At 39.3% G+C, this 25,217-nt stretch overlaps 2 protein-coding genes across 9 annotated transcripts; one reads left to right on the top strand and one right to left on the bottom strand.

Annotated features, from left to right (window-relative positions):
- Nucleotides 1-7,244, top strand: hddc2 (HD domain containing 2). The gene is made up of 6 exons (XM_047388172.1): nucleotides 1-128; nucleotides 2,683-2,804; nucleotides 2,931-3,033; nucleotides 3,116-3,184; nucleotides 5,379-5,517; nucleotides 5,643-7,244. The coding sequence occupies exons 1-6, from the start codon at nucleotides 54-56 to the stop codon at nucleotides 5,756-5,758; spliced, it is 624 nt and encodes a 207-aa protein (XP_047244128.1). The 5' UTR covers nucleotides 1-53; the 3' UTR covers nucleotides 5,759-7,244.
- tpd52l1 (tpd52 like 1) lies at nucleotides 6,174-25,217 on the bottom strand. Of its 8 annotated transcripts, XM_047388163.1 has the most exons (11): nucleotides 25,067-25,179; nucleotides 23,367-23,465; nucleotides 20,492-20,704; nucleotides 18,833-18,853; nucleotides 16,943-17,061; nucleotides 16,710-16,858; nucleotides 14,719-14,820; nucleotides 10,526-10,540; nucleotides 9,985-10,023; nucleotides 9,599-9,659; nucleotides 6,174-7,904 (listed from the first exon to the last, which is right to left on the bottom strand). In XM_047388163.1, exons 1-11 carry the CDS (start codon nucleotides 25,083-25,085, stop codon nucleotides 7,782-7,784), a joined length of 960 nt encoding a protein of 319 aa, XP_047244119.1. In that variant the 5' UTR covers nucleotides 25,086-25,179; the 3' UTR covers nucleotides 6,174-7,781. The 8 variants fall into 8 exon arrangements, with proteins under 8 accessions (XP_047244119.1, XP_047244121.1, XP_047244122.1 ...); XM_047388165.1 differs by lacking the exon at nucleotides 23,367-23,465 and having other exon boundaries at nucleotides 25,067-25,177; XM_047388166.1 differs by lacking the exon at nucleotides 20,492-20,704 and having other exon boundaries at nucleotides 25,067-25,168.

Consider the following 25,217-nt stretch of genomic DNA (forward strand, 5'->3'; position numbering starts at 1 on the left):
CCACGTACTGCATTGACCGATCTGGTTTTCTGTATCCGGGTGAGCGGACAAAGATGGCAGCCCACAGTGAGAAATCAGCGGGCATGAGTAATATTCTGCAGTTTATGAAACTTATCGGACAGCTAAAAGTGAGACTTATCATTACAATCAAGTCTTTGTGGCGATTTTGTTTTGTGTTCGCGATTAGCTCATTGAAAGCGCGTATGTACAGTCTGCTGGTGCAACCTGGTTTTTAAACAGTCCACCGCTTTAGTACTGCAATTTAAGAGAGTATCAAACTTTGTAAATTAGAAATGTAACTTTCCGTCTGAGTAAAATAATTGCTGTATTGATTTATTTAATATCCAATATAGATCGGATCAATTAATTTAAAGTTAATCATTATTACAGTGGCGTTCATTTCTGACCCAAGGCTTGTGGAGCTTATAGTACAACGTGTTATTTTTTGACAGTCGAGTGCAAATCAGAAATTCCTTTATTTCAGCTTAGTTCACAGATTTTTTTGATCTGCATGCAAAGACGTATGTGTGGTGTAAATATCTTTTTTTTTTTTTTTGAGTATCTCTTAGAATTGTTTTTTGAGTGCCAAGCAGAAGCACAACAGATTTACTTTCACAAGTGGAGCATTACTGCTAACGCTATAATGCTCCGTTGGATATTTATAAAAGAAACGTTGCTATAAACTGCGTTGAGATTATTTCAATTGCAGTGGTCGCAGAGACGGAAACGAAGAGGGCAAAAAAGAGATAGCTGGGGGAAAAAGGGAAAGGAGAAAAGAATAGAGAAAGAAAGTTGAAGAGACTACAAGATAACACCCTAGAAGACTGCAGAAAAACGTATAACAACAGCATTGTTACCGAAAAGTGCACAGTACTAATGGATGCAAGATGTATTTAGTGGAAACTGTGGCTCATTATAGAACATCTGTGTATCTGTTAACACCTGAAACTAAATACCTTTGGGTGTAACATGAGCGCGCTTGTGTATATAAGGTTCCTACATAAAAATATGCAATAGTGAGTGTGAGGAGCCACAGAACTGCCCCCCTGCTTCTGAGACAGACGCAAAGGAGACATCCAAATGCCCGCCAGAGCACGGGAACCCCGGGAAAACCACCACCAGGCCTACCGCAACCCTCCCTGAAAAGAGCAGAGGAGAGTCCCAGAGAACCACCCAGCAGTCACAGTGCAGAAGCCCCAGGGAGCTGCAGTGGTGGCAGCCGTCTACGCAGAAGCAGATCCAGCCATGGACCCAGACACCCGATACCCCGGGGCACATCACTCCCCAAGCGAAGGTCCGACAGAGCCAGGGGGCCCAGGCCCCGACAAGCAGCCACCGGGAGTGAGCCGGCACACACCAAAGCACCCAGCCCCGGATACCGAGAACCACCAATACACCAGCGTGCAGGGACACCAGCCACCGGCAGGGAGTGTGGCGGGGAAGAAATAGGCCCCAAATTTAATCGGGGGCCTAAACTGATCCAGGATAAGGAGCAGCCCAAGACCCACCAAACACAAAAACAGGCACACACAGTCACACATTCCCACCCTCATTCATACACATAAAAACACTCACACACATACACCCGACGTAAAGACACACATCAATGGATGTCATACACTCACTCACACTCCCCATACATATTCTATACTCCCAAGTCCAGACCCAGGAGGAGGTCCCCTTCGTGTTGGAGACAGGCAGACTGCCCCAGCACCAGCCCAGACTAGTGCCGGCACCAGAGTGTTTCATCCCAGGATGAAACAGTGCCAACCCACCAAGGAATTTCGATCTCAACCCCATGAGCCCCCCACCTCCCATGAACCCCAACATGAATCTCTCCACAGGTCCACCCCCAACCAGGACACAGATATTGAACACATGCCCCCAAACCCAAATGCCATAAATCCCCTCCCCACCACAAATGAGCTCCACCCTCGAAAAGCCGATGAAGACACATCCACACAGCCCAGGCTTCACACACAGCCCCACTCCAAGCACCCCCGCTGCATCCTACCCTCCGCCACACAGCGTGCAGCAACGATAAGTAAAGGGCCACACGCAACGCCACCCCTGCCTCCGCCCACAAGCACAACGGAGCAGACACCACCGAGCACCGTGCTTACAATGGACGCCCTGACCCCACACAAAGACGAGACAAACTCACCTGGCAAGAGGTCCCCTGGCCGGCGGCACGCACCCCCACCATGCCCCTGCAACCACACAAAGTCCCCCATCAGGCTGGGGGCCAGAGACACAGAAGGAAGCATCGGAGGAAGGCCCCCACAGCACACCAAAGACCGGGCACCCCGCGAACCCCACACCTATACCCCGGAGGCGCCCCAGCATGCCGGCCGCACTTACTTCTGCATGGCATATGCCACCGCACCAAGCAGGCTGGCCAGTCATCCCCTCCACCAAAGTGAAATAAACATATGCATGCCACCCTTTTCAGATTTTTATTCTAAAAAAAGGATAAATAAAAACATGTATTCCTTTGCTTCCTCTCCACGATTCTGCTCTGTGCTAATCTATCATATAAAATCCCAGTACAGTACATAAAAGTTTTATGTTGCAATGTGACAAATGTAAAAATGTTTAAGGATTTAAATTATTTTTGCAAGGTTCTGTGTATTTGAGCCTACATTTTTTCGAGCTTTTGATGACTCCTGATTTTGTTTGCAGAGGGTCCCACGGACCGGCTGGGTGTACAGAAAGGTGAAGAATCCTGAGAGCGTGTCAGACCACATGTACAGGATGGCTATGATGTCTCTGACCATCACTGACCCTACAGTAGACAGAGACAGGTGGGTCGTAAAAACATAGTGTTATCTTTTTGAGATTTTAATCTTAAATCATCTTTAGGGTAGAAATGATGAAATCACTAAAGGGAGAATCTTTTATCTGCCTATATTTCTAATTTCTGCCCTCAGATGCATAAAACTTGCACTTGTCCATGATATGGCAGAGTGCATTGTGGGAGATATTGCACCATCAGACAACATTAGTAAAGCAGAGAAACACAGGAGGGAGGAGGCAAGTGAGAACCACATTAAGGTCACATTTTTATATCAGGCACTGTAAGGGAACAAAACAAACATTATCATCTCTCACTCAGGAAGCAACGAGACATCTGACAAGTCTGCTGCCGGAGGGTCTCAAACAGGAGATTTATGCGCTGTGGGAGGCATGATGATTTTGTAACTACATTCAGACTATACCGTGCTGTGAAACTGTTACAGATTTCTTCTGTTTTGCTTTTTAGTAACTCTTAAGTGTTTTAGATCCTCAAACATAACCTGAGTAATGTAAAAAAGCAGTTTTCAAATGATTTCAGTTATTACAACAAAAGGTTATTCAAACCAACCTTTTTCAATAACAAATTAACTGTGAATTACCACTTTTTTCTGGTACAACTTCACTCACCAAACCTATGCGACACCTGTAGAATCATAAAGCAGTCAGATACAGGGGTTGGACAATGAAACTGAAACACCTGTCATTTTAGTGTGGGAGGTTTTATGGCTAAATTGGACCAGCCTGGTAGCCAGTCTTCATTGATTGCACATTGCACCAGTAAGAGCAGAGTGTGAAGGTTCAATTAGCAGGGTAAGAGCACAGTTTTGCTCAAAATATTGAAATGCACACAACATTATGGGTGACATACCAGAGTTCAAAAGAGGACAAAATGTTGGTGCACGTCTTGCTGGCGCATCTGTGACCAACACAGCAAGTCTTTGTGATGTATCAAGAGCCAACGTATCCAGGGTAATGTCAGCATACCACCAAGAAGGACGAACCACATCCAACAGGATTAATTGTGGACGCAAGAGGAAGCTGTCTGAAAGGGATGTTCGGGTGCTAACCCGGATTGTATCCAAAAAACATAAAACCACAGCTGCCCAAATCACGGCAGAATTAAATGTGCACCTCAACTCTCCTGTTTCCACCAGAACTGTCCGTCGGGAGCTCCACAGGGTCAATATACACGGCCGGGCTGCTATAGCCAAACCTTTGGTCACTCATGCCAATGCCAAACGTTGGTTTCAATGGTGCAAGGAGCGCAAATCTTGGGCTGTGGACAATGTGAAACATGTATTGTTCTCTGATGAGTCCACCTTTACTGTTTTCCCCACATCCGGGAGAGTTACGGTGTGGAGAAGCCCCAAAGAAGCATACCACCCAGACTGTTGCATGCCCAGAGTGAAGCATGGGGGTGGATCAGTGATGGTTTGGGCTGCCATATCATGGCATTCCCTTGGTCCAATACTTGTGCTAGATGGGCACGTCACTGACATGGACTACCGAACCATTCTTGAGGACCATGTGCATCCAATGGTTCAAACATTGTATCCTGAAGGCGGTGCCGTGTATCAGGATGACAATGCACCAATACACACAGCAAGACTGGTGAAAGATTGGTTTGATGAACATGAAAGTGAAGTTGAACATCTCCCATGGCCTGAACAGTCACCAGATCTAAATATTATTGAGCCACATTGGGGTGTTTTGGAGGAGCGAGTCAGGAAACGTTTTCCTCCACCAGTATCACATAGTGACCTGGCCACTATCCTGCAAGAAAAATGGCTTAAAATCCTTCTGACCATTGTGCAGGACTTGTATATGTCATTCCCAAGACAAATTGATGCTGTATTGGCCGCAAAAGGAGGCCCTACACCATACTAATAAATTATTGTGGTCTAAAACCAGGTGTTTCAGTTTCATTGTCCAACCCTTGTAGTACCTGCCTGACAACATGAAGTAGGCTAAAAAGATTTCATAAAGCAAGTCATTACACACAATGCAGGCCTTACTTGTTTCAGTCAGTGAGGGGAAAAAACATGGCTTCCATGGGAGGTTCATGGGAGTTCCAATACCCAAACCACTGTTGACCAAGAAGAACAAAAAAGCCTGAGTCATGTTTGTCAAAAATATCTTAAAGATACCATAGACTTTCAAAAAAAGAACATTATACCATTGGAGATTGTGACATAACCCAAAACAGGCCATTCATGCTCGACAACTTTATAGTGTGGCTGAATCAAAACAACTGCACAATGATGAGTGGGCCAGAATTCCTCCACAGTGATTTATAAGACTCACGTTGTCAAAAACACTTGGCTCCTAAAAAGGTATTATGTTTAGGAGGCATTTACATTTTCAAACTGGGCCAGGTTGGTTCAGATACTTTCTTCATAAATGTAAATATCATTTGAAAAAACATTTTGTATTTACAGAAATTTATCTTAAAGTTTGGTGATCAAAAACATTTAAGTGGGTTTAAAAGACAAAAAGAAGGATTCTGTAAGGCAACAAATACTTTTTCACAACAGCGTAAATGGGTTGCTTAGTTGAAACAAGGGTTTTTGTGTTGTGTGCAGGAATATGAATCCCAGAGTAGTCCAGAGGCCAGGTTGGTAAAACAGTTTGACCTCCTGGAGATGATCGTGCAGGCCCATGAGTACGAAGAGCTGGAGGGAACGCCAGGAAGACTCCAGGACTTCTTCGACTCCACCACAGGTACGTATCCAGCCCCGGGGTAACTTTCTCTCCTTTGGTCTGGAAATTTGACTCTGCACTATGAATTTTATTTAACACTTTAAAGCAGCCAGATTTTAGACTCTTCTGTTTTTACACCCTTGAAGGGCGCTTCCACCACCCGGACGTCCTCCAGCTGGTCAGCTCCCTAAATGAACAAAGAGGAAGGGGGATCAAGGAGCTGAAGGAATCACAGACTGACGGCTCAGAATCTGAACACTAACACAAAGCAGTTTTTCTGTGTGCAAAAAGCTAGCTAAAAAAAATTATTTCCACTGATGGACGGAGAAACCAGCCTGGAGCATGAACCATGCATCTAATCAGAGGGCAAAATTCTGCTTCTTCCTCTTCACACTCATCAGATGAGCAGATAATGAAACAGATGTTGGTTTTAAAATAAACTGGGTTTATAATGTTTTTTTTTCCAGATTCAAATTCAACCTGAAGTTCAGGATTTCTTTTCTTAAAGATCTGTCATTTTCTGACTCAGCTGGTACCGCTAAAGAGGCTGCCGTCATCTAATCAAACAGAAACAATTTCAACTCATTGTAGCTTAACTGGTAAAATATACAAATTTCCGTTATTTTGCATCCTTATCTGTGCTTATTTTTTGTTATATAAAAAAGAAACATTCAAAATTTCCTACATCAACCGGCTTTATTGGTAAGTTTTAAATACTGTAACATTGTACATATCGGATAAACCCAACATCACAGAAGTTTTATATCAAAAAAGCAGTAAATGTGATTGTCTCATACAGTTTCTTCCATAATATGATTTTTTTTTTCCATGTAGTCTGCAGAATATGCCTGGGAGGAACAGAAACTCAAACAAAACGAGGTTTTGTTACATGATTCATGGTGTTGCATTAAAGTTTGCATAACTGTCTTATTTGCCGAGATGAAGCAGACATTGTGCTTATTCCATTTGCTTTGGGTTTAATTATTATTATTATTCACAACTCCTTTAAAGTAGACACATGAATATGGAATATTAAACAGTTGTATTTGTTACATAAATAAGAATCATATGCTTTGTATTTTCCATTACCAAAACATTTATTACCCCATACTTGACAAATGGGTCATTCAGTACTTGAATGCCGATGTGAATTTCATAAAAAAAAAAAAAAGTGTAACTGGTTTCTTCTGAAGACATAGGAAAGGAATCATCACATGAAAACGTTTAAACAGTTAAAAATAAATGAAGTTACTGAGAAAGTTATTTTCATGGCAAAGTTATAAAGTCTACCACCAGGGGATCCCAAGCGAGCCCCTAAAAATACATGTAATCATTTCGCTCTATATATATTAAATAAAAAGTTCCATAATTTAATGGTATATTTAATTATTTAATAATGTATTAAATAAATAAATGGTACAATTAAATGATTTAATAGGACATTTAATGGTACATTCATTTATTTCATTATATATTCATTTAATTTCATCCCTTCTAGCCCTCCATACACCTCAGGGGTCACATCACAATGATTCTGAAAAGCCTCTCGCGACCCCGTGGGGGGTCCTGACGCCACTTTGGAAACCCCTGGTCTACACGGTCAAAGAAAAAAAAAAATTAACATAGTTATTGTTTGGTTAATCCATGCTGGTTTTCTAGAAATAATAGCCATACGTTGTTGTGCACACGACACACATGTTTTATCAGTGTTTATATGTTAATGTGTAATAAAGTGAATGGGACATGAACTGTAGTATGCTCGACATTTTGTTATCAAAAGCCCTTCTGTAAGTGTGGTTGTGTAACATTGTGACAGAAAGTTTCACCCATTTTTCATAGATAAAACTGCATCCAACTAAAACGAAGAAAAGAGACGGAAGATGGAGCAGTTTTAATGTCAGGTTGATCCTGTGATAAATGACAACTAAATGTAATTTTCACTGAGGTTAGATAGACGGCAGAAATATGAACTATGATCTTGTTTTGGAGAATCTCGATTATAAATGTGTCTTAAGTCTCAAAACAATGAATGTGAAAAATGTATTCTTTGTCTTATGAGATCCCACATGCTTTTCAATTCAGCCAAATTGAGATTCCAAAATAAAAGCAGACGCGAAGGTATTTTAGCCAAGCATTGCCAGCAATTTCATCAGAGTCACAGGATTTATACAAGATTTGTCTGCAAATGAAAACATTGACTTCAACTTTGGTCAGAAATTCTAGTAGATACACAACAATGTGCTGTGACACAGCAAGACAGAGCAGAAAGACCCCGCTTTGGAATCCTAACATGGTCTCTCCGAGGTGTCCGTCAGGTTGTTGGTGGGCGTTTCCTGAGAGCTGGCATTGGCTGCAGACGAGAGGACTTCCTCGAAGTTGCCGCCGGTCCCGGTGCCTCCAACTTTTGTCTGGCATCAGGAGGAGATTCAGAAAAAACCATCCAAAAAAAAAAACAAAACACATTAAGCATTAAGAAATAAGGACATTTTCATTTTTCATTTCCACAGTAGTCCTGGTGCTGTGCTGAAGGTTTAAGCTCTCAAAAACACCACAATCAAGCTTTTATACTGTGGACAGCAGTAAACTGAACTTTATTGCCACAATTACAACTAGAGATCAAAACTAGCTTTATAACCCAGTGAGGAGGTTTAAACATCTACTCATTAAAAAACAAATACTAAATTATTACTATATTAATACTATATTATTACTATAACAAATTCCTTGTATGTCCAAAAACGTACTTGGCAATAAAGCTTTTCTGATTCTGATTCTGATCTGATTCTGATAGTCAGCTCGTTCTTATACCCTACAGGGCAGCAGCTTGCAGAAACAAGCCGTGCTTAATTTAAATTAGTTACAGAAGTTCAAGCAGAGGGCGCCATAGTGTGTTAGTGAAGATATAATCAGCTGCTCTCACTCTCACACTGTACGATGGTAATTACACAAAGATTATAGTGTTTAGCTCTCTCTGTTTCACTGTTCCTATGTAACACGTGGGAGAAGAAACCTTTCAGCCACAGAGACTCACTGAGGAATCACACCAACGCCTGAACCAGTGGCATTGGGCCCAACCTCTTGATGACCACAGTTGGGGAACATTGCTTTAAAACGAGTGTAACACCAAAAAAACGTTAAAATATTTCAACATTAATGTGAGAATAGGCAACAATAGGGACATAAAAGGTGAACCGTCCTTCAATAGATGACGGTTTTATAAACATATGCACTATATTGCGAAAAGTATTGGGTCATGTCACCAAATCAATGAACTCTGGTGTTTCAATCACTCCCATGGCTGCAGGTGTAAAAAGTTTGGGTGGAGAAACCTGACTAGCCTGCACAGAATCCTGACCTCAGCCTCTTGGAACACATTTGGGATAAATTAGAGTGGAGGTTGCAATTCAAGTTTTCTTATCTGACCACCAGCACACTCCTAAACCTTGTAGAAGAAAACTGCTGGACCTCTCATCAAAGTTTAGCCAAGACCCAAGTCCTGCCCCCACCCTATTTCTGATTGGCTAGTATGCCTATCTAGTGTGGTTGGTAGTGAAAGCCGTGACTCTGTTAGATCCAGAGAACTGACCGGTTAATCTCTTGGCAAACCCGGATTTTTTTGTTCAACAGGTACGATGGAGATCCGGCACGGCGCTGGACTGCTATCAGCCCTGAGCACAATACCAAATAATCCCACCCATTGTTTCAGTTTAGCAGTGACTATGCTATGGTCTACAGTGTCAAATGCAGCACAGAGACTGAGTAACACCAAGATAAATGTTCTGGATGCATCACTGTTGAGATGTACATCATTAGAAACGTTTACCAATGCAGTCTCAGTGCTGTGGTCTAAAGTCATACTAGAAAGTACTGGAAAGATTATTCTTTATCAAAAAGGGGTAAATTTGTTCAAGGGGAAGAAATACTTTTTGCAAGGTAGGGAATGAGCTAGGTTTTCTAAAAATGCAGAGATCTCGTTTCCTCCAAGAAAAGTTCAATTTAAATATACTGAAAAACTTTTCACGTCTTGAATATGACACAAAAATGCTACCTAGGACAATGTAAACACATTCTACCTTAGAAAAAACATGCGAATAAAGCTTACCTTGATGGTGGAAACTGTGTTTTCAACTTTCTCTTCAAAGGATCTGAAGCTGGGGGAGTTTCTGTGGAAAAGAAACACATTAAAAATATATTGTACAATGTTTTAGAAAATAAACTTTTTTTGGTATATTCAAAAATTACAACTGTTTAAATTCACAGATACAATGGTGATATGGTTTGCAAAAACTATATAGGAGGGGGATAAATAAAGTTTCAAGAATAAACATGTTTAACATATTTGTATAAACTTAAAGTGAGTGGAAACAGGGGCAACTGATGAGAGGGCGGGAACTTGTGAAAACATTTCAGGTATTTCTGGCTGCCCTACAAGGGCAAAAAAGAAGCCCCTCCCACACAAAAAAGCAAACACAGAAGCACAGTGTTTACCTCATGGTAGGCATGCTCATTGAGTGCCTGACAGAGTATCTGTTCCCAGGGAGCGTGGCGAGAGAGGAGTCAATGATTAGCCAAGATTACACACAGAAGCAACATCAACACTGCATGTACAGCATTAGTCCCACAGCTTCTTCTTAGATATCAAAGATCTTTGCCAACAGGAATATTCTTATGTTGCAGTGAAGGTGTTTAAGAGATAAAATATAGTTTTATTTTATTTGTACTTTCAATAACTTTCAGTTAAAAAAAAGAAGCCTGAAAAAAGTAAATGGAATCTCTTTTTAAATTACTCTTAGATTTTTTACTTTCTTTTTGTTAAAAAAACAAAAAACAAACCCACAAACAATCACTTAGGACTGAATTTTAGCTGAGATCAACAGCTGATGGAAGTTCAACCACCGGGCATGACAGCAACAAGTGCTCACTGGTGCCATCCAGCTGGTGTTAACTGCTGATCTGGCTCAGATATGCAGAGTTAAGAAGTCTTCGTGAGAAGCAACTAATGTGACATAACCGGCTGGGCGATTCTTACCCTATTGAGTTGGACCTTGGAAAGCATGAAGGGAAGTAGATAACAGCTTAGATGCTTTTACAACAATCAAACTAGACACATAAGCATGCACCTATACATTCATCGTTATGTTAGAAATATAAGGCCATTTCAAAGTAAAAAGAGAAAATTATTGGAACAATGCGATGATGAAAACACAGGGAACCAAGTGAGAGAGATGTTTTTTCAAATGCAAAACAGACATTAAATTATGAGAACGCTCAACACACACACTGCACAGCAAGAATAAAGTTAGAAGTCATTTGAAAAGGAAAAACAAATCAAAAACAGAACAACAGAAAGTAAAATTTTTCCATCATTCAGTTATTCTTTATATTGATTCTTGTTTTGACCAGTTTGTATTAATCTGTACAGCACACTCCACAACTACGGGCACGGCAACAATGAGTTCTTTACTTTTTAAGGCTGATCTAGGGTCTTTGAACATTTAATTAATACTCCCTAATTTCCCCCTTCAAAAGAAAATCTCCAAGGCTCACCAAGTCAGCATAACCCCAATACACCATCTACATACAAACGGTTTGTTTTAGAAGCATGCCAGGAGAAAGCCTTTCCTGTTAGGTTTGCTAAAATTTATCTTTTTGGCAACAAGCATGGAAGGAGGGTTTGACATGAAGCAAAGGATGTATGTGTGTATGGTGGAGGATCTGTGATGCTGTGGGCATTCGTAAATTTTTTTGGAGTGTATGGCATCGGGTACCTCTGGGTTCCGGACTTCCTGGAAAATAATGATCCAAAACTTATGGCCAAATTTTCAATTATTAAGTAAGGTTAAGTATGTACACTGTTAAGCATTTTGGAGGATCCGAGATGCCGTGGGTCTGTTTCTTTTCTAAAAGCTCTCGGAGACCTTGCAAGAGTGCATGGCATCTATAACTATACTAGTAGATTTGATGGAAAAATCTGGTGGCTCTTCCAGAAAATTGAAAATAGGTCATCAATAACAGAAAGAATTCACTGATCCCCAAGACCTAAATTTTTTAGAAAATGTGTGGAGAGAGCTGAAGAGAAGAGGGGAACGTAAGAGAGGAAAATTGTGCATAGGTCAAAGATCCCTTTCTGTGTATGATTCACCCTCTAAAATGTTATAGGACAAGACTAAGGGTTGCCCTGTTAGCTGAAAAGAGTGGAAAAAAGTATTAACAGCAGGGATACCGGCAACTGTAGCACTGGTGATTTTGTTAAAAACAATTTTATTTCTCATTGTTTGATTTTTCCTATTAAATAAACAGATATATTCAGATTAAGAGGTTGTTTTATTACACTACACCAATAAAACATGAATTTATTTTAGGGACTTTTACACATTTTTATCTGAAGGCCAATAACTGTGAGGGTAGTTATATATTTGGTTAAATCCGATAGGGCAGCTTTCATCAGGCAGCAGCTGGATTTTTGACCTTTTTCCAACAATCAAAACTTACATCCTTATGCTCACGGAGGAAAACACTGGCCAGTGTAACAGCAAACAGAGATTGTTAGGTATAGAAAAGTACCTCTGATTTACACACAGTATGGTACAAGCGAGAACAAGAGTCCAAAATGTTTGATACGTTGCATACATGAAACACCCACAACAAAAAAAGATTTAAAGCAAACTCTGGAAAAATACCTGCGTGGAAACAGTAACTCTAAACCAGCCATGCTGCAATACAGAACAATTGAGATAAGTTGTTTCCTTTAAATAATCAATGTCCTAAAACATTTCCCTCTGTAACAAGAACTACCAACAGCACATTGTTTTAGTATTTCTCACTTAAAACACACCAGTTCCCTCTGATATAGCTTTTCATTTCCCCTCTTTTTAACAAAAATTCCACTTTTTCAGTAAAAACAAAACAATGAGGGTCACGTTTATTTCCTAGTTCTGTGCTTGATTTGTTCCAGACAGCTCCATGTACACACATACAATGTCATTTGTTTTTTGATGCAAAACGTTTGGAACCAAACAGCTTAGTCTGTTGAAAACAAGAGAAGACAAGAGTGCAACTGAAGGAGACAGGCTTTGCCATGAGCCTTTCAGCTCCCTCAGAAAGCAGCTTAATGTTGGCTTATATAATCGCAAGCTTCCCTGAACTGTTCAGAGCAAGAGTTACGACTCTGGCCACGGATGGAGAGATAATGACAGATACGAAAAAAAAACTATGAGATGTAAATGAACTAGATAGTAAAGGGCATCGGGTGGTGCGTGGGTAAAACAGGTCAAACTGGGTTAGTCATGCAGATTAGGGTATAAACTTTATGATGAGCAAATGGAGGCGGCTGTATTTTTGCATGACTTGTCCTCTGAGAAACTCTTGAATTTTGAGGATGATTTAGCATGAAAGGAGGCCAATGTTGAAAGAAACTGGAGGTGTGTGACTTGGTCTGGACATTTGGCAAGAAGCCTTTGATGAGGGTGCTTTGACACAATCTAAAATCATTCCGTTTTTTGGTAGCCTACTGATGATTGTACGCAGCTTTTAAAAGGTGTTCCTCATTCTCCTGATTACAGACCATGCAACAAGTTTCCTTCATACTTATGAAGCAACACAGCTTATCTGCTCTCTGTTTCTATGTGTTGGCAGCTTTCAGTACAGAGAAACGTCTACTAGTAGGAATGGAGCAACTAAAATTCTGTTCAGTTTGCATATTTTACTATTCCAGCATGGGTCAAATTTCTTCTACTGGTTACAGGTGAGTCACAGGAAACTAAAAACTAAACTAAAAATTCAACTAAGAGACTAAATGAAATCTAAGATAAACTATACTAAAAAAACTAAATTTAGCTAAAATATTCTAAGCTAATCTATGATAAACCAAACTACATGAACTAAATCCAGACTAAAAAACCTAAACTCTGCTAATCTAAAACACTAAAATAAGCTAAACTACACAAAACATAGCTGAGATGCACTAAACTAAGCTAACCAAACATGAACAAAGTTAAGCTAAAGTAAAATTAGCTAAGCTAAAGTCAGCCAAGATAGACTAAGCTAAGAATAAACTAAGCTAAGCCAACTATGCTCAGCTAACTTCAGTTTTCTACAAAAGATAAAGTTGGGACAGTTAAAGACATTAAAGTGGTATATACAGGAGATTAAACAAATTTTCCACAAATCATAAAAAAATATATAAACAAAAACACTGACAGAAAATGCCATTTAGTCAAGAAACTACAGTCATATTCAAAAGTATTAAACCCCCGTAATTTCTTTATATTTTCCTTACAGTCAGCTATGTGTTCTTGTAATCTTTTAAACTGGTTTGATTAATATTTTTTCTTTCACACTTTTTCTTTGGACTTTGGTTGCTTTTTCAAAATTTATTCTCTTGTCTAGTTTCTAAACATTGTGGCATATTGTGCAGCATGTCCCTAAAATGTGGAAACTAGCCTCAAAACAGAAAAATAATACAGTATCTAAAGCAGATGAACATGACCCAAAGTTCTGTCTTTAATAAACAGGAAATAGTCAAGCAAAGGCCTGAAAAATGCATCATCCGTAAGAAATTCTCTTTGACGAGTTGTCTATTAGGTGTGGACACTGGTTCATCGCACAAGTTTAAAAATGATAGCAAAAGCAGCCAAACACCCCAAAAAAAAAAAAAAAAGCTTCGGCTGACCATCAGAAAGCCTAATAATTACAATTTTAAAAGGTTTTAGTAACGGCTGCAGTTAAATCAACTATGTTACAGCTGAGATGTCTGCAGTAAACAGAAAGCACATGAACTTTGTTATTATGTGGAACAGTGTTATCTGGTGTACTGTGCGTACATCTGTCAAAAATCCAATTTAGCTGTCTGTAGATTCAAAAAGTGGTGGTATTCCCCCAATTTAACCTTTGCTAAACTAAAGTTGTTGCTATAAGGTCGGCATCTAATTTACCGTGTTGTCTTCTCATCAAAGGGCTTAGTGCTATGAACTGTGTACTTTGGGATTATCAAGAAATTATGGAAAACACTGGGTAATGTCAACAGAATTTCCTGTTTATCCGTTTATAACTTAATTCACAGTTGACATACTACATTAAGAAATGTAGAACTGCGGTTGCAAAGGAAAACTTGTCCCTTCCCATAATTCCTTGCCTTCATTTACAATAGTCTACCTAGCCCTAAAGAAAAAAAAAAAAAAACATTGAAAATGTGTTTTTAAAAGCGGTGACCTAATTGTTTACCTCATGTCTCCAAACTTCCTGGTGATGGCGCTCCCGAAGTTATTGAAGGCAGTTGAGGTTTTCTGTCCAGCAGTGGACAGCGTCTCCGAAGTCTTCTTGTATCTGACAAACACACATTGACATGTAATGTATTTGACAGTGATGTAATTTTAGTGCCTGTTTAATCCCCCGTACCCCCATATAAATGTCACTGTCATACACACACGATCATCAACAAAAGCTATATACAGGGGGAAAAAAACTTCATCTAGCATTTCATCCAAATACTAATACAAATCCAGATACCAAGGTAGCATCAAATATGGCAAATGTAAACAGTCAAAGGTCTGTGTTACCTAGTGGGGACACTTCACCCTCCTGCGGTCATACTGGTACATTATAGATGAGGCAGAGCCTGTGTGTGTAAAGTGATCTTCAGAGTAAAGTGCAACTGGATAAGATAAGCCTGTAGAGACTATCCTCTTGTTCCACTCTGTCTCTTGGTGCTTGGATAAAAGCTATGCACTACCACCCAACTGGGACATTCGATTGTTTAGCTGAACACAGGACGACTCAAATACGGTGAAGGAACCGTTTTTCTTTCTTGGCTGGATGTACAGTGCCCCTTTAAAAGATAAACAATAATGTATTTTACTGAGATTTTTTGTGATACACTGATATTAAAGTGATGTGTAATAATAAAAAAAGCATAGATGCTTCTCTTCAGCAGAAGAAAAACTGGTGGGGGTTGATGGGAAGACGGTTAGAGCTAAATACAAGGCAATTCTGGCAGAAAACCTGTTAGAAGCTGCAAGAGCCTGGAGACAGGGGTGGCCCAAAACAACACTACTTATACAAGCAGAGCTTCAATTGAATGGTTTAAGTGGTCTGAATTTATATAGTGCTTTTCCAGTCATACTGACCAATCGCTTTACACTAGAGCCACATTTACATCATTAAACTCACAAACGTGCAAACATTCATACACCGATACACTTATCAGCAGGCAACTTGATGTTAAGTGCCTTTCCCAGGGGCACATCGACATGTGGAAGCTAGAATTGAACCTACAACTTTTGGATTGTAAGATGACTACTCTTCCCACTGAGCCACAGTCGCCCACTTTAGACCAAAGCATATTCATATGCAAATCCAGTTGAAAACTGTGGCAAGATTTGAAAACTGCTGTTTACAGACGAGCTCCATCCAGTCTGACCTAGAAGGAGCTGTTTTGCAACAAAGAATGGGGAAAAATGTCAGTCTCTAGTTGTACTAGATACAATACTAAAAGATACATCATAGAAGTGATAGCAGTGAGAAGTGGCTTTCCAAAGCTGACTCTAAATAGAAACGCACTGCTGACTTCAGATTTTTTGTTTCAATTAAAAACACTGAGCACGTACAGCATCTCAATATGTTTCTTCTTTTGATAAGTGAGTTTTTCTCATTTTTATAACTGGAACTCTTTATGATAAATGTATCTTGGTCTTGAATACAAAATGGGGAATGTGACAGAAAAAAAACTAATTCATAAAGTGTATTGTTCCCCATTGTAGGAGTCTGACACCACACAAATTTAATTGATTGTAGTGCCTGCAAAGAGCACGTCCAGTTTACAGTGTTCTGAGATCAACTATAGCCTTCAGCAGAGTTTTTAATATGAGTTTAATGGTGTCTGTTTCAGAAAGCAGGACAGATAACAAACAGAACACCTGATGTGCAGCAACCAGCCAAGAGGTGTGTTTTTTAGCTTCCTTTTCAAAATCACTGTTTTGGAAACAGCCTCTGTGTAGACTAGGAGTTCCTCGCTGGCTGTTGGAAAATAAACCACCTTTTGTTTCTGTCTGTTTTTAGTTTTCAGCGCCTATGAAGCACATTTATGTTGACAGCAAACATTCTGCTATGTGCTGCCCCAACACGCTAATGAACACACACACACAGACCAAAAATCTCTCCCAGTTCTCCAGGTGAATCATGCTGTGTGTGTGTCTCACATGGACTCGTTAACTTACGCCGTTGAGGTCTGCATGTCGTGCCAGCCTCTGCTGAAGTTGTTCCTGAGCTCATTGAGAGGACTGATGCCCAGCTTCTGTTTGAGCTCTGCATGCTGCTTCTCTTTGGACAACAAAACCTGCTTCAGTGTGCTGATCTCTTCTTCCAGCTGGCCGCGCACAGAAAGATAGAGTTAGTTTTTTTTTCTTAACTGACCATCCAGCTTCTGATCTGCTTGTGTGTCTGTGTATACTTTAGTCAGCTCCTGCAGAATCTCTTCTCTCTCCTCCTCGGTCATGTTGGAGTTATTCAGGCTGACTTCTGACACCAAATCCTCATCAGCCTCACTCAGAGGCTGAGAGTCTAGAAAACCTGTTTGAGAAGCAGGACATTAACAAAAATCTCTGGAAATTTCACATATGGACTCATTAAATCTTGTTTAAATCTTCTGTTTTGGGAACTGTGCATGGATTTCTGGTTGTAGAGTCAGTTTACAAGAAACACACTATTGAATTTATTCATTTTTGTTTATAGAGGAACATGCGTTACTTCCACTTTCTACATTTGCTATGTTTCCAAGGACTGTGAATAATTGTGAGTTGTGTTCAGTATGATCATGCAGCCATAGCAGAAAATAAGTCCTCTTGCTCTGCTTGTTTTCTAGTTTACATGCCTTCCTATTTTTTAGCATGTAAATTGTGTGCTGCCATATGTGATTGTCTTGTCTCCTCCTCCGTGTCCGGCTGCATCTCTGACTGTTATATAATCTGCGGCTGCAGCCTGCAGGGTTTTAATCTGCCTTCGCTAATGTGGATTATGTTGCTTTAACTCTGCTAGCCAACACTACAGTCTGACATCCTCTATAAAACCTACACTGACCAGATGCTGTCAAATTTCTTGGGAATGAATGGATTTCAGTTTGTTTTTTTTCAATAGATGCCAGAAGGCAACAGAGGAAAGCAAAAAGCATGGGAACACTAAAGGCCTCAGAAACAAGTTATGTAAAACATGACAATTTTCCTACTGGTTGTAGCAAAGGCACAATTTAACTACCCACAGAAATAATAATAAAATAAAAATAAGAAAAGCAAGGTTGATATATGATGTTTTGCTGGTACAAAGATTGAGGTAATGACCCAAAAAACATAAACTGATAATAAGAAAACAGATTTAAAATATGATAAGTATCATATTGTTGCAGGTTTTCTCTACATTATAATTTTAGAAAGGCAGAGGATAGGCAACAACACAAGTAATACATACAAATAACAACTGAAGACAAAACCTTTGAATTTTTTCTGTAAAATGTAATTGTAGTGAGAAATAAATTAGAACACCCCACATTTATTCCTACTTAAACAGCTAAAATTATACACAGACATATAAGGCCATGTGGATATGATTAGAACATCTTTACTCAGCATTCTGAATGAAGTTTTCCCTGTTTAAACCTCAGAAGTTTGGTCTGCTCCTGACTGTTAAAGACACGGGAAGACTGAAGGGGCTGCTTCAGAAAGAGACTGTAGCAGCTTTTTGACTCTGATAAGAGATTCAAAGAAGTCTCAACCGAATTTAAAATCAGCAATTATAATTGTATGGACAATAGTCTACAAGTAGAGGCCATAAAAAAAAAACAACAGCCATAATTTCCAGGGCAGCCTCTCAAGCAAGTTCACCCTGAGAGCAGACTGCAAGATACTAAAAGAAGTCTCCAAAATGTTATCACAGAACCAACACCAGTATCTTGCTACTGTTGATGTGAAAGTTTATGCCTCTATAATCAGAAAGAAACTGCATGGGTTTAATTTTCATGGGATGTGCACAAGACGAAACCTTTGTTCTCTAAGAAACAGGTGAAGGCAAGAGTAAAGTTTGCCAGAGAACATATAAAACTATAATTTAGATACACCAGACTAAAACTGAATTATTTGGACACCTGAAATGATGACATATTTGGCATAAACCAAGTTGCATTCCAAGAAAAGAAACTCATGCCAACTGAGAAGCATGAAGATAAAAATCTCATGGTTTGGGGACGCTTTTCTGCAGCAGGACCTAGACAGACCATAAAAAGTATAAGTGTGTGAGGTGGCCCTAAAGAGGGTTTGGACCATACCAACAAGATGAATGTGATTTACTGTACCTGCAGTGAGGAGTCCTCTCTCTTCATGAGGTGCATTATAAAACATGTGAGAAAACACAGCGTCAGTAAAGGCTGATATATATTTATATATTCTTTCACGGGGCAGAGCAGCACCTCAGGTAGCTAACACACAAACACAGATACAACCTAAACCAGTCAACTCAAGCACAGCATGCAGCGGTTCACTTTAAAAGAGGCATTTGTATTACATGGAGTGACTTTAGCCATCATTACACAGCAGGAGGACAATGTGACTTTTAAACTGCTGCAGCTCCACCGGAAGCTTTTCAAGTCTGAGTGCATTTAGCATTTGTTCCTGTTTAGATCACCATGAAAAGATGTTTAACCTTTGCTTGATTCAGAACTTGAAAAAAATGTAGATGTATTTACATGAGGCCAACAAACAGCCCATAGCTCTGACATTAACAGCATATTTTTTCAGGACAAAATAGTTTATGCTGTTTCTATGCAACATCTGTTTACAGCTTCTATTTTCCTAACAGGTTTCGGTCGCTTCAGGCCTTTGTCACCTTGTATGGGTCATACCGTACCCAGTTCAAAATTAATGATCTTAATTATTTTTCTATTACCCAGTTATGTCCGTAGTGTAAGGGCGTATGGTAATATGAGGTGCCCAGATTAATGTTTGTTTGATCAGAAGTTATAATCTCTCGTTTATCCTCAGACTCAACTCACCCAGACAGGGATAAGAGAAGTAAAAAAAAAAATAAAAAAAATGGGAATGAGGTGTAATGCAAAATTATCTGCTTTTGGGTACAAAACATAAGAAGTGATAAAATGAAATGGCTGGGTACGACATGAGGATGCAAACTGGCGAGCTGACCCCCATTTATTTCTTACAACATGTCTTTGTTTTAATATATAGCAGGCGTCTTTTAAGATAGCCCTTTTATCTTGACTAACAGATAATTCAGATAACATTGATTTTCTTTTAGTAGGAATACCCAGCAAACGTTGCTGGTCAGTGTGAGTCATAGGTGCACAAAATGAAAGTAGCAATCCTACTATGTATTTTTCAACACATATAGTTGTTGCATATGTATTACAACTGGTCAGATAGAAGCTCATTTCTATCTTAGTTAGCATTTAGCTTGCATGGCCAACACAAAGCTGTGGCTATGATGAGCATGACGACTCAGGTCTTTGGTAAACCTGCTGCCTCTGCACTGTTTTAGAACTAAGCTAAACTAAATATTTATGCAATGCTACATTCTAATGTATCAATTATAAAAATAAAATCAGATAAAAGAGCAGCACATTTCACTTTGGTTGAGGAGGTAACATATTATGAATTTTACATATTAAAATAATCAAAAACTTTCAGGGGTTTGGACATAGCTAGGTCTTTTTAAGATGATAAAAACAGCCTACAGTGATTTCTATGAACAGAAAGCTCATTAACATAAAAGTATTAACTTTTTAGTGATTGCCAAAAAATAAATTAACATACTGTATGTTCTGCTAAAATATGCCATCATTTATATGATAAGAACAAAATATTGGAATGATAGCATTCCATCTCTCCTATGGCCACAACTAAAATAAAAACATGTATTAAAGTCAAGCATGAGGGTTTAGATGTTTAACCAAAGTGAAAGGTCATCTACTCTCTAGATTCTAATCTATGTCCCTTTTCACCTGTGCTGTCTAGCTGCATGTCCCAGGTGGTGGACATGGCCCAGCTGTCAGACTGACACCCTGATGTGCGAGACCACTGATCCTCCAATTGGGATGAGGTGTGACACCAATGTGTCAGGTTTTCCCCATTTTGGACCAACGGGGCCAAGTCCTCCCCATATGAGGTCCTACGACTGTATTCCTCACCACCAGGGTGGTGAAACTTATCCAAACCTGAGCAAAGTTACATGTGAGTACATTTAGAGTATGTTACATAAAAGGTGAATATAGGTTCTTTTTCATTTTATCAACAAAAACCAAAAGAATAATTTGGGTTTTGCAGACGCCATATGCAACCTTGTAGATGAGACTCTTCGTTGGTGTGATTTAGAAGAAAAATATGAATCATTACGTCTCTCTGTGGTACAAACAAAATCTCACAATCTCTACAGCTTCTGTGTGTGACCATTTGTGTCAGATGTACAAACTGCAAATTGTAAACTGCTATTTCTTTTCATGACAAAAAAGAAACAAATATTAAACTGATCTGAGATGCAAGATGTTCTCTAACACTTAAATGCTTGTATTAATTTCAACGAATTCCTCTATTTTCTATGCAGTCTGATGTTGTGTGATTTACACTGGTTTCACCTGCGTTTTAACAGGATTTTGGCAGATGTGGTTTTCAAACTAAGTCGTTTAAACCTGTAAAGCTCTTTTAAAAAGATTTGGTGGGCTTATTTGACCCAGGAGCAACGTGGCACACAGTGCATACTGCTACTTGTTATGTTCAGACTGACCAAGACGTCAGGGGTTGTTAGAAACACATAATGGAGTGTTTTGTATGGCAAGGGAGGTTACCGAGTGTGAGCGTGTGTGTGTTCAGAGCCATGGTTCCTAAATGTGGTACTTGCACCAAGGATTCTCTGTAGAACTAAATGAATTAGTATCATTCCATTAAACAGTAACCACAGGGTTGTTATCTTCTTATCTGTAGGTTCCTCAAACACAACACAATGATGAAACCGCCGTCTGATTTTCAGACAGCAGGATTCTGAAATTACTGCATCTAGACAAATTAGATCATCTCCATTAGCAAATATTTACTTTTGGACTCGCCAAATAAGGAATGGTTTATCCCAGACTAATTGCAGTTTGTGACCTTTTGCTAACTGTTTTTTAGTGTTGTAAAAAATCCTTAAATAGCAGTTTTAGTGTTTTGGCATTTCAGCCCCAGTTTAAGTCTCCAAGTTAAAGATCAACCAAAATTTGTTATCTAGAGACCTAACAGATAGTAAAATGGCATTTTTGAATAAGTTTGAAATGAGTTAATAAGGTAAAAAGCATACTGAAGAAATGTTGAAATCCACATGTGATGTAGCAAAACTAAAGCATGTCAGTTTATTGTAAATCAATATAAAACCACTGCACTAGAATAATGGATGAAAGAAAATAAGTTGGAAAATCAAAATCAACCTGAAACTTTCCCAAATGGTACAGATAATTATTTTTTGTCTGTATTTCTGTTTGTTGGGCTTCTCTTTGTGCTTCTGCATGCAACGGTGGAGTTTTCCTTTTCACGGTCACTACATGCATGCTCAGAATAAGGGATTGTTGTAAAGTCAACAGCACAATGCAGGCAACTGTCGCTAAATGCTCACGTAGGTAGAGTGAATGCTACAACTCATTGAATCTGCTGGGTTTCCACAGACAATAACCAATTTGAATAATCAACCAAACTTGACTGCATTGTTTGAAAACTGGGATGAATTGGAATGTATGTTCTTGACTTTGAATTCGTTTGATTAGATTGAATTGACTTTTTTTTTTTGGTAAAGTGCCTTGAGACAACATTTTTGGTGAATTGGTGCCATTTAAACAACGTGAACTGCATTAGATGCACAGCTGAAGATAGCAAACTAACCCTGGACATTATAATGTAAATCTGATGTTAAACTGAGAGCTAAATTTAAACGAATCTACATCAACTTTGGTCTGGTAATTCCAGGTGTAGCCGAATAAAACAGAAAATAGAGTAAACTAGAGTTGTAAGCCTATAGATGATTTCAAAAAACACGATAAAAGTAAATTAAAATGCACTCAAGGGCTGAGATGGATGGACTGTTTCTCCAATTAATACAGTGATTACCAAGACCTCCAATTCATCCACACAGTTTTGAATAGACATCGTTTCAGCAAAGGAGTATAAAACACCTTGATCTCACCTAAAACATAGTTAGGATATTCTAAAGAGCAACAGTGGTAAGCAGAGATGCACCGATTATGTTTTAACAGGCCAATACCAATAGATAGAATCAGATTTTCTTTAAAGGGCTCCGATTCAAATGTCCACAGATTCCTTTTTTTTCCTTCGATATATTTTAAAACACAAAAACAATAAAAAATGTGCTGCAGGTTCCCTGATAGAGATGGTTTTGAATTCATCTGGAAATGAAGTAATTACAAGCAAATATCTTAATTACATATGAAAACAAAAGAAACAATTTTTTTTAGCATTTCATATACCAATCACTGGTCAGAAACAATCAAATGTTGAGTCAATTTTTAAACAGATTTTAATTATTTTTAATTCAAAACAACTCCTATTTTTTCAGATTTGAATAATTTAAGGACAACCTACTGGTACATCAAATGGCGGAGGAAGTAAACATAATTAATAAAATATGACTTATTTTTGATGCCCATCATTGTCTTCCATTGTGTGATTTTTTTTCACTCAGTTCAGAGTCCATTCTCTTGAGTATTAGTTAAATCAAATCTGAATCACATGGAGCTGATCCAAGCGGATGGATTTAAGGCATGCTTTGACCACTTTTTTTCTTGCTTTACAGTGATTCAGTTTGGATTTTCTTTTGTTTCACTCTGAGAGTCTTACCCTGCTCTCCTTCATGTGTGGCTGAGTTAACCCATTCCTCTCCAGGGCCCATGCTGGCCCAGTCCACCACTGCGTCACTCAGAACACTAGAGTACAACTCTGCAGCAGAGCAAGGCCGCAGGTGTAAACGGGATCAGAAAAAAGGGCAATTTATTCACACACAAACACATGGTTAAGGTGTCTCCCCCTTGCATTCAGTCTAGTCTTGCCAGGCACATTGAGGTCTGTTTCACTGCAGGTTATCCGTGTTCAGCGTTTTGCAAAGGTTTTCAACCTAAGTCACACAGATCATGACTTCTTAAACATTTTAAACACGATTTACCCGATTCCTGCGATTTGAACTTCCAGAAGTCAGGATACAAAAGTGGGTTATTGAATGGATGACTTCTGGTTACAGATAAAATCTCATTACAACACACTACTGGAAGAAACAAGCCAGCATAAAAGCCTGTTTCACTCAATCAGCTCCTTCTAGTTCCACATTTGACCAACAGACTTGTGAAGTGATTTCTAGGAAAGTGGAAACTTTCAGTTCACGCAATGCGCATGTTTGTGAACTAAAATGCTCACTAATAAAAGCACATCAAGTCAACAAGCTAACTGTCTCACCCACTAAATCCAACAATTAATTATGGAACAATATTTTGCTCCTCCTTTACTCTTCGAACTTTAAGTGTCTCTCCCTTCGCTTCGTGTTGGAGTGAAGAATGTTTGGTCACAAGATTCCCATTTGGTCCGATGGTCATGGGGCTACGCTAAATCAGAGGCTGGGGGAAAAAATTAATTCAAGCTAAACGGAGGTCAAGTAATACTGCAAATGCTGTACACAGCATCTCAGCCTCCTAAATCTAACAAGGGCTCAGTCCCCAGACTTCAATCAACTACTAATAAGATGATTAGACTGCTTTGGAACGTTAGGGTAATTTCATATTTCAACAATATAATGCTGTAGCATTATAATACTCATCTTTGAACAAGTGTTTTTCCCTCTGGCTCAAACTTTAGACTTAAAGCTGTATTATGCTTCTTGTTAGCTGACACAACCAGCCATTTAGTCCTGGAATGCCACCATCCTACCAGGATAAACACAACCTTATCCCAATGAGTGTGTAACTCATGTGCGCATGCATTGCCAACTTTGATCAGTTAAGAAGACTGTTCAGTGAGGAACAATTACAAGGCCATTTTTACACAATCCACAAAGCAGTACTACAGAATCAGCAGCATTTTTCTGCAGTGGAGGTTCAGAGGAAGTGGACTTGCAGGAAAGCAAGCAGTGATAACAACAAAGTGCTGTTTAACAGAAATAACTAAAAACACTGAAAAACCAGATATCCCCTTAGCCAGGAAATGATATCCAGCATTGGTGGAGTTCACACAAAGTCCAACTTTGTTCCTGTGGACCTCTAAAGCTGCACGACTGTCTCCATGCTTTTTAATCCAGTCAAACTCAAAAATAAAACACCAAACAAAAATTCAATTACTACACAAAGCGCTGTAAAGTAAGCAAGTGATGATTTTTTTATTTCGTGTATATTTATCCCTATGTGTCATTACAGCTCTGCTCAGGGTGAGCGAAGACAACCTTCTACTTGCTGGGTTGAAGTACAGAGCTAACAGAAGTAAGGCTTTAAACAAAGCAGCGGCTGCCAAAAACATGAGAAAAGTGCTGTGACCTGCGGTGGGTGACCCTGACTCACCTTGTTGTCTGGTTTCCATCAGCAACGCTCAGGTGAACTTTCCACGTAACCTTCAGAGACAGACAGCACGCGCAGCACCGCTCCTAAGATCAGTACCGCCGAGGTGTCACGCGCTTACCAAGCTCACAGGCGGAGCTTTGATCACCAGCCA

Source organism: Girardinichthys multiradiatus, chromosome 15, assembly GCF_021462225.1.
Source record: "Girardinichthys multiradiatus isolate DD_20200921_A chromosome 15, DD_fGirMul_XY1, whole genome shotgun sequence".
Lineage (NCBI taxonomy): Eukaryota > Metazoa > Chordata > Actinopteri > Cyprinodontiformes > Goodeidae > Girardinichthys > Girardinichthys multiradiatus.

Excerpts from the sequence above, each read along its gene's own strand:
- hddc2 (XM_047388172.1), top strand. The coding sequence starts at position 54 with ATGGCAGCCCACAGTGAGAAATCAGCGGGCATGAGTAATATTCTGCAG. Across the intron at positions 129-2,682 it reads AACTTATCGGACAGCTAAAA|AGGGTCCCACGGACCGGCTG; the intron begins GTGAGACTTATC and ends TTTTGTTTGCAG. Across the intron at positions 3,185-5,378 it reads AGATTTATGCGCTGTGGGAG|GAATATGAATCCCAGAGTAG; the intron begins GCATGATGATTT and ends TGTTGTGTGCAG.
- tpd52l1 (XM_047388163.1), bottom strand. Across the intron at positions 20,705-23,366 it reads CACACATGAAGGAGAGCAGG|GTTTGGATAAGTTTCACCAC; the intron begins GTAAGACTCTCA and ends AACTTTGCTCAG. Across the intron at positions 7,905-9,598 it reads ACACAGTTTCCACCATCAAG|ACAAAAGTTGGAGGCACCGG; the intron begins GTAAGCTTTATT and ends TCCTGATGCCAG.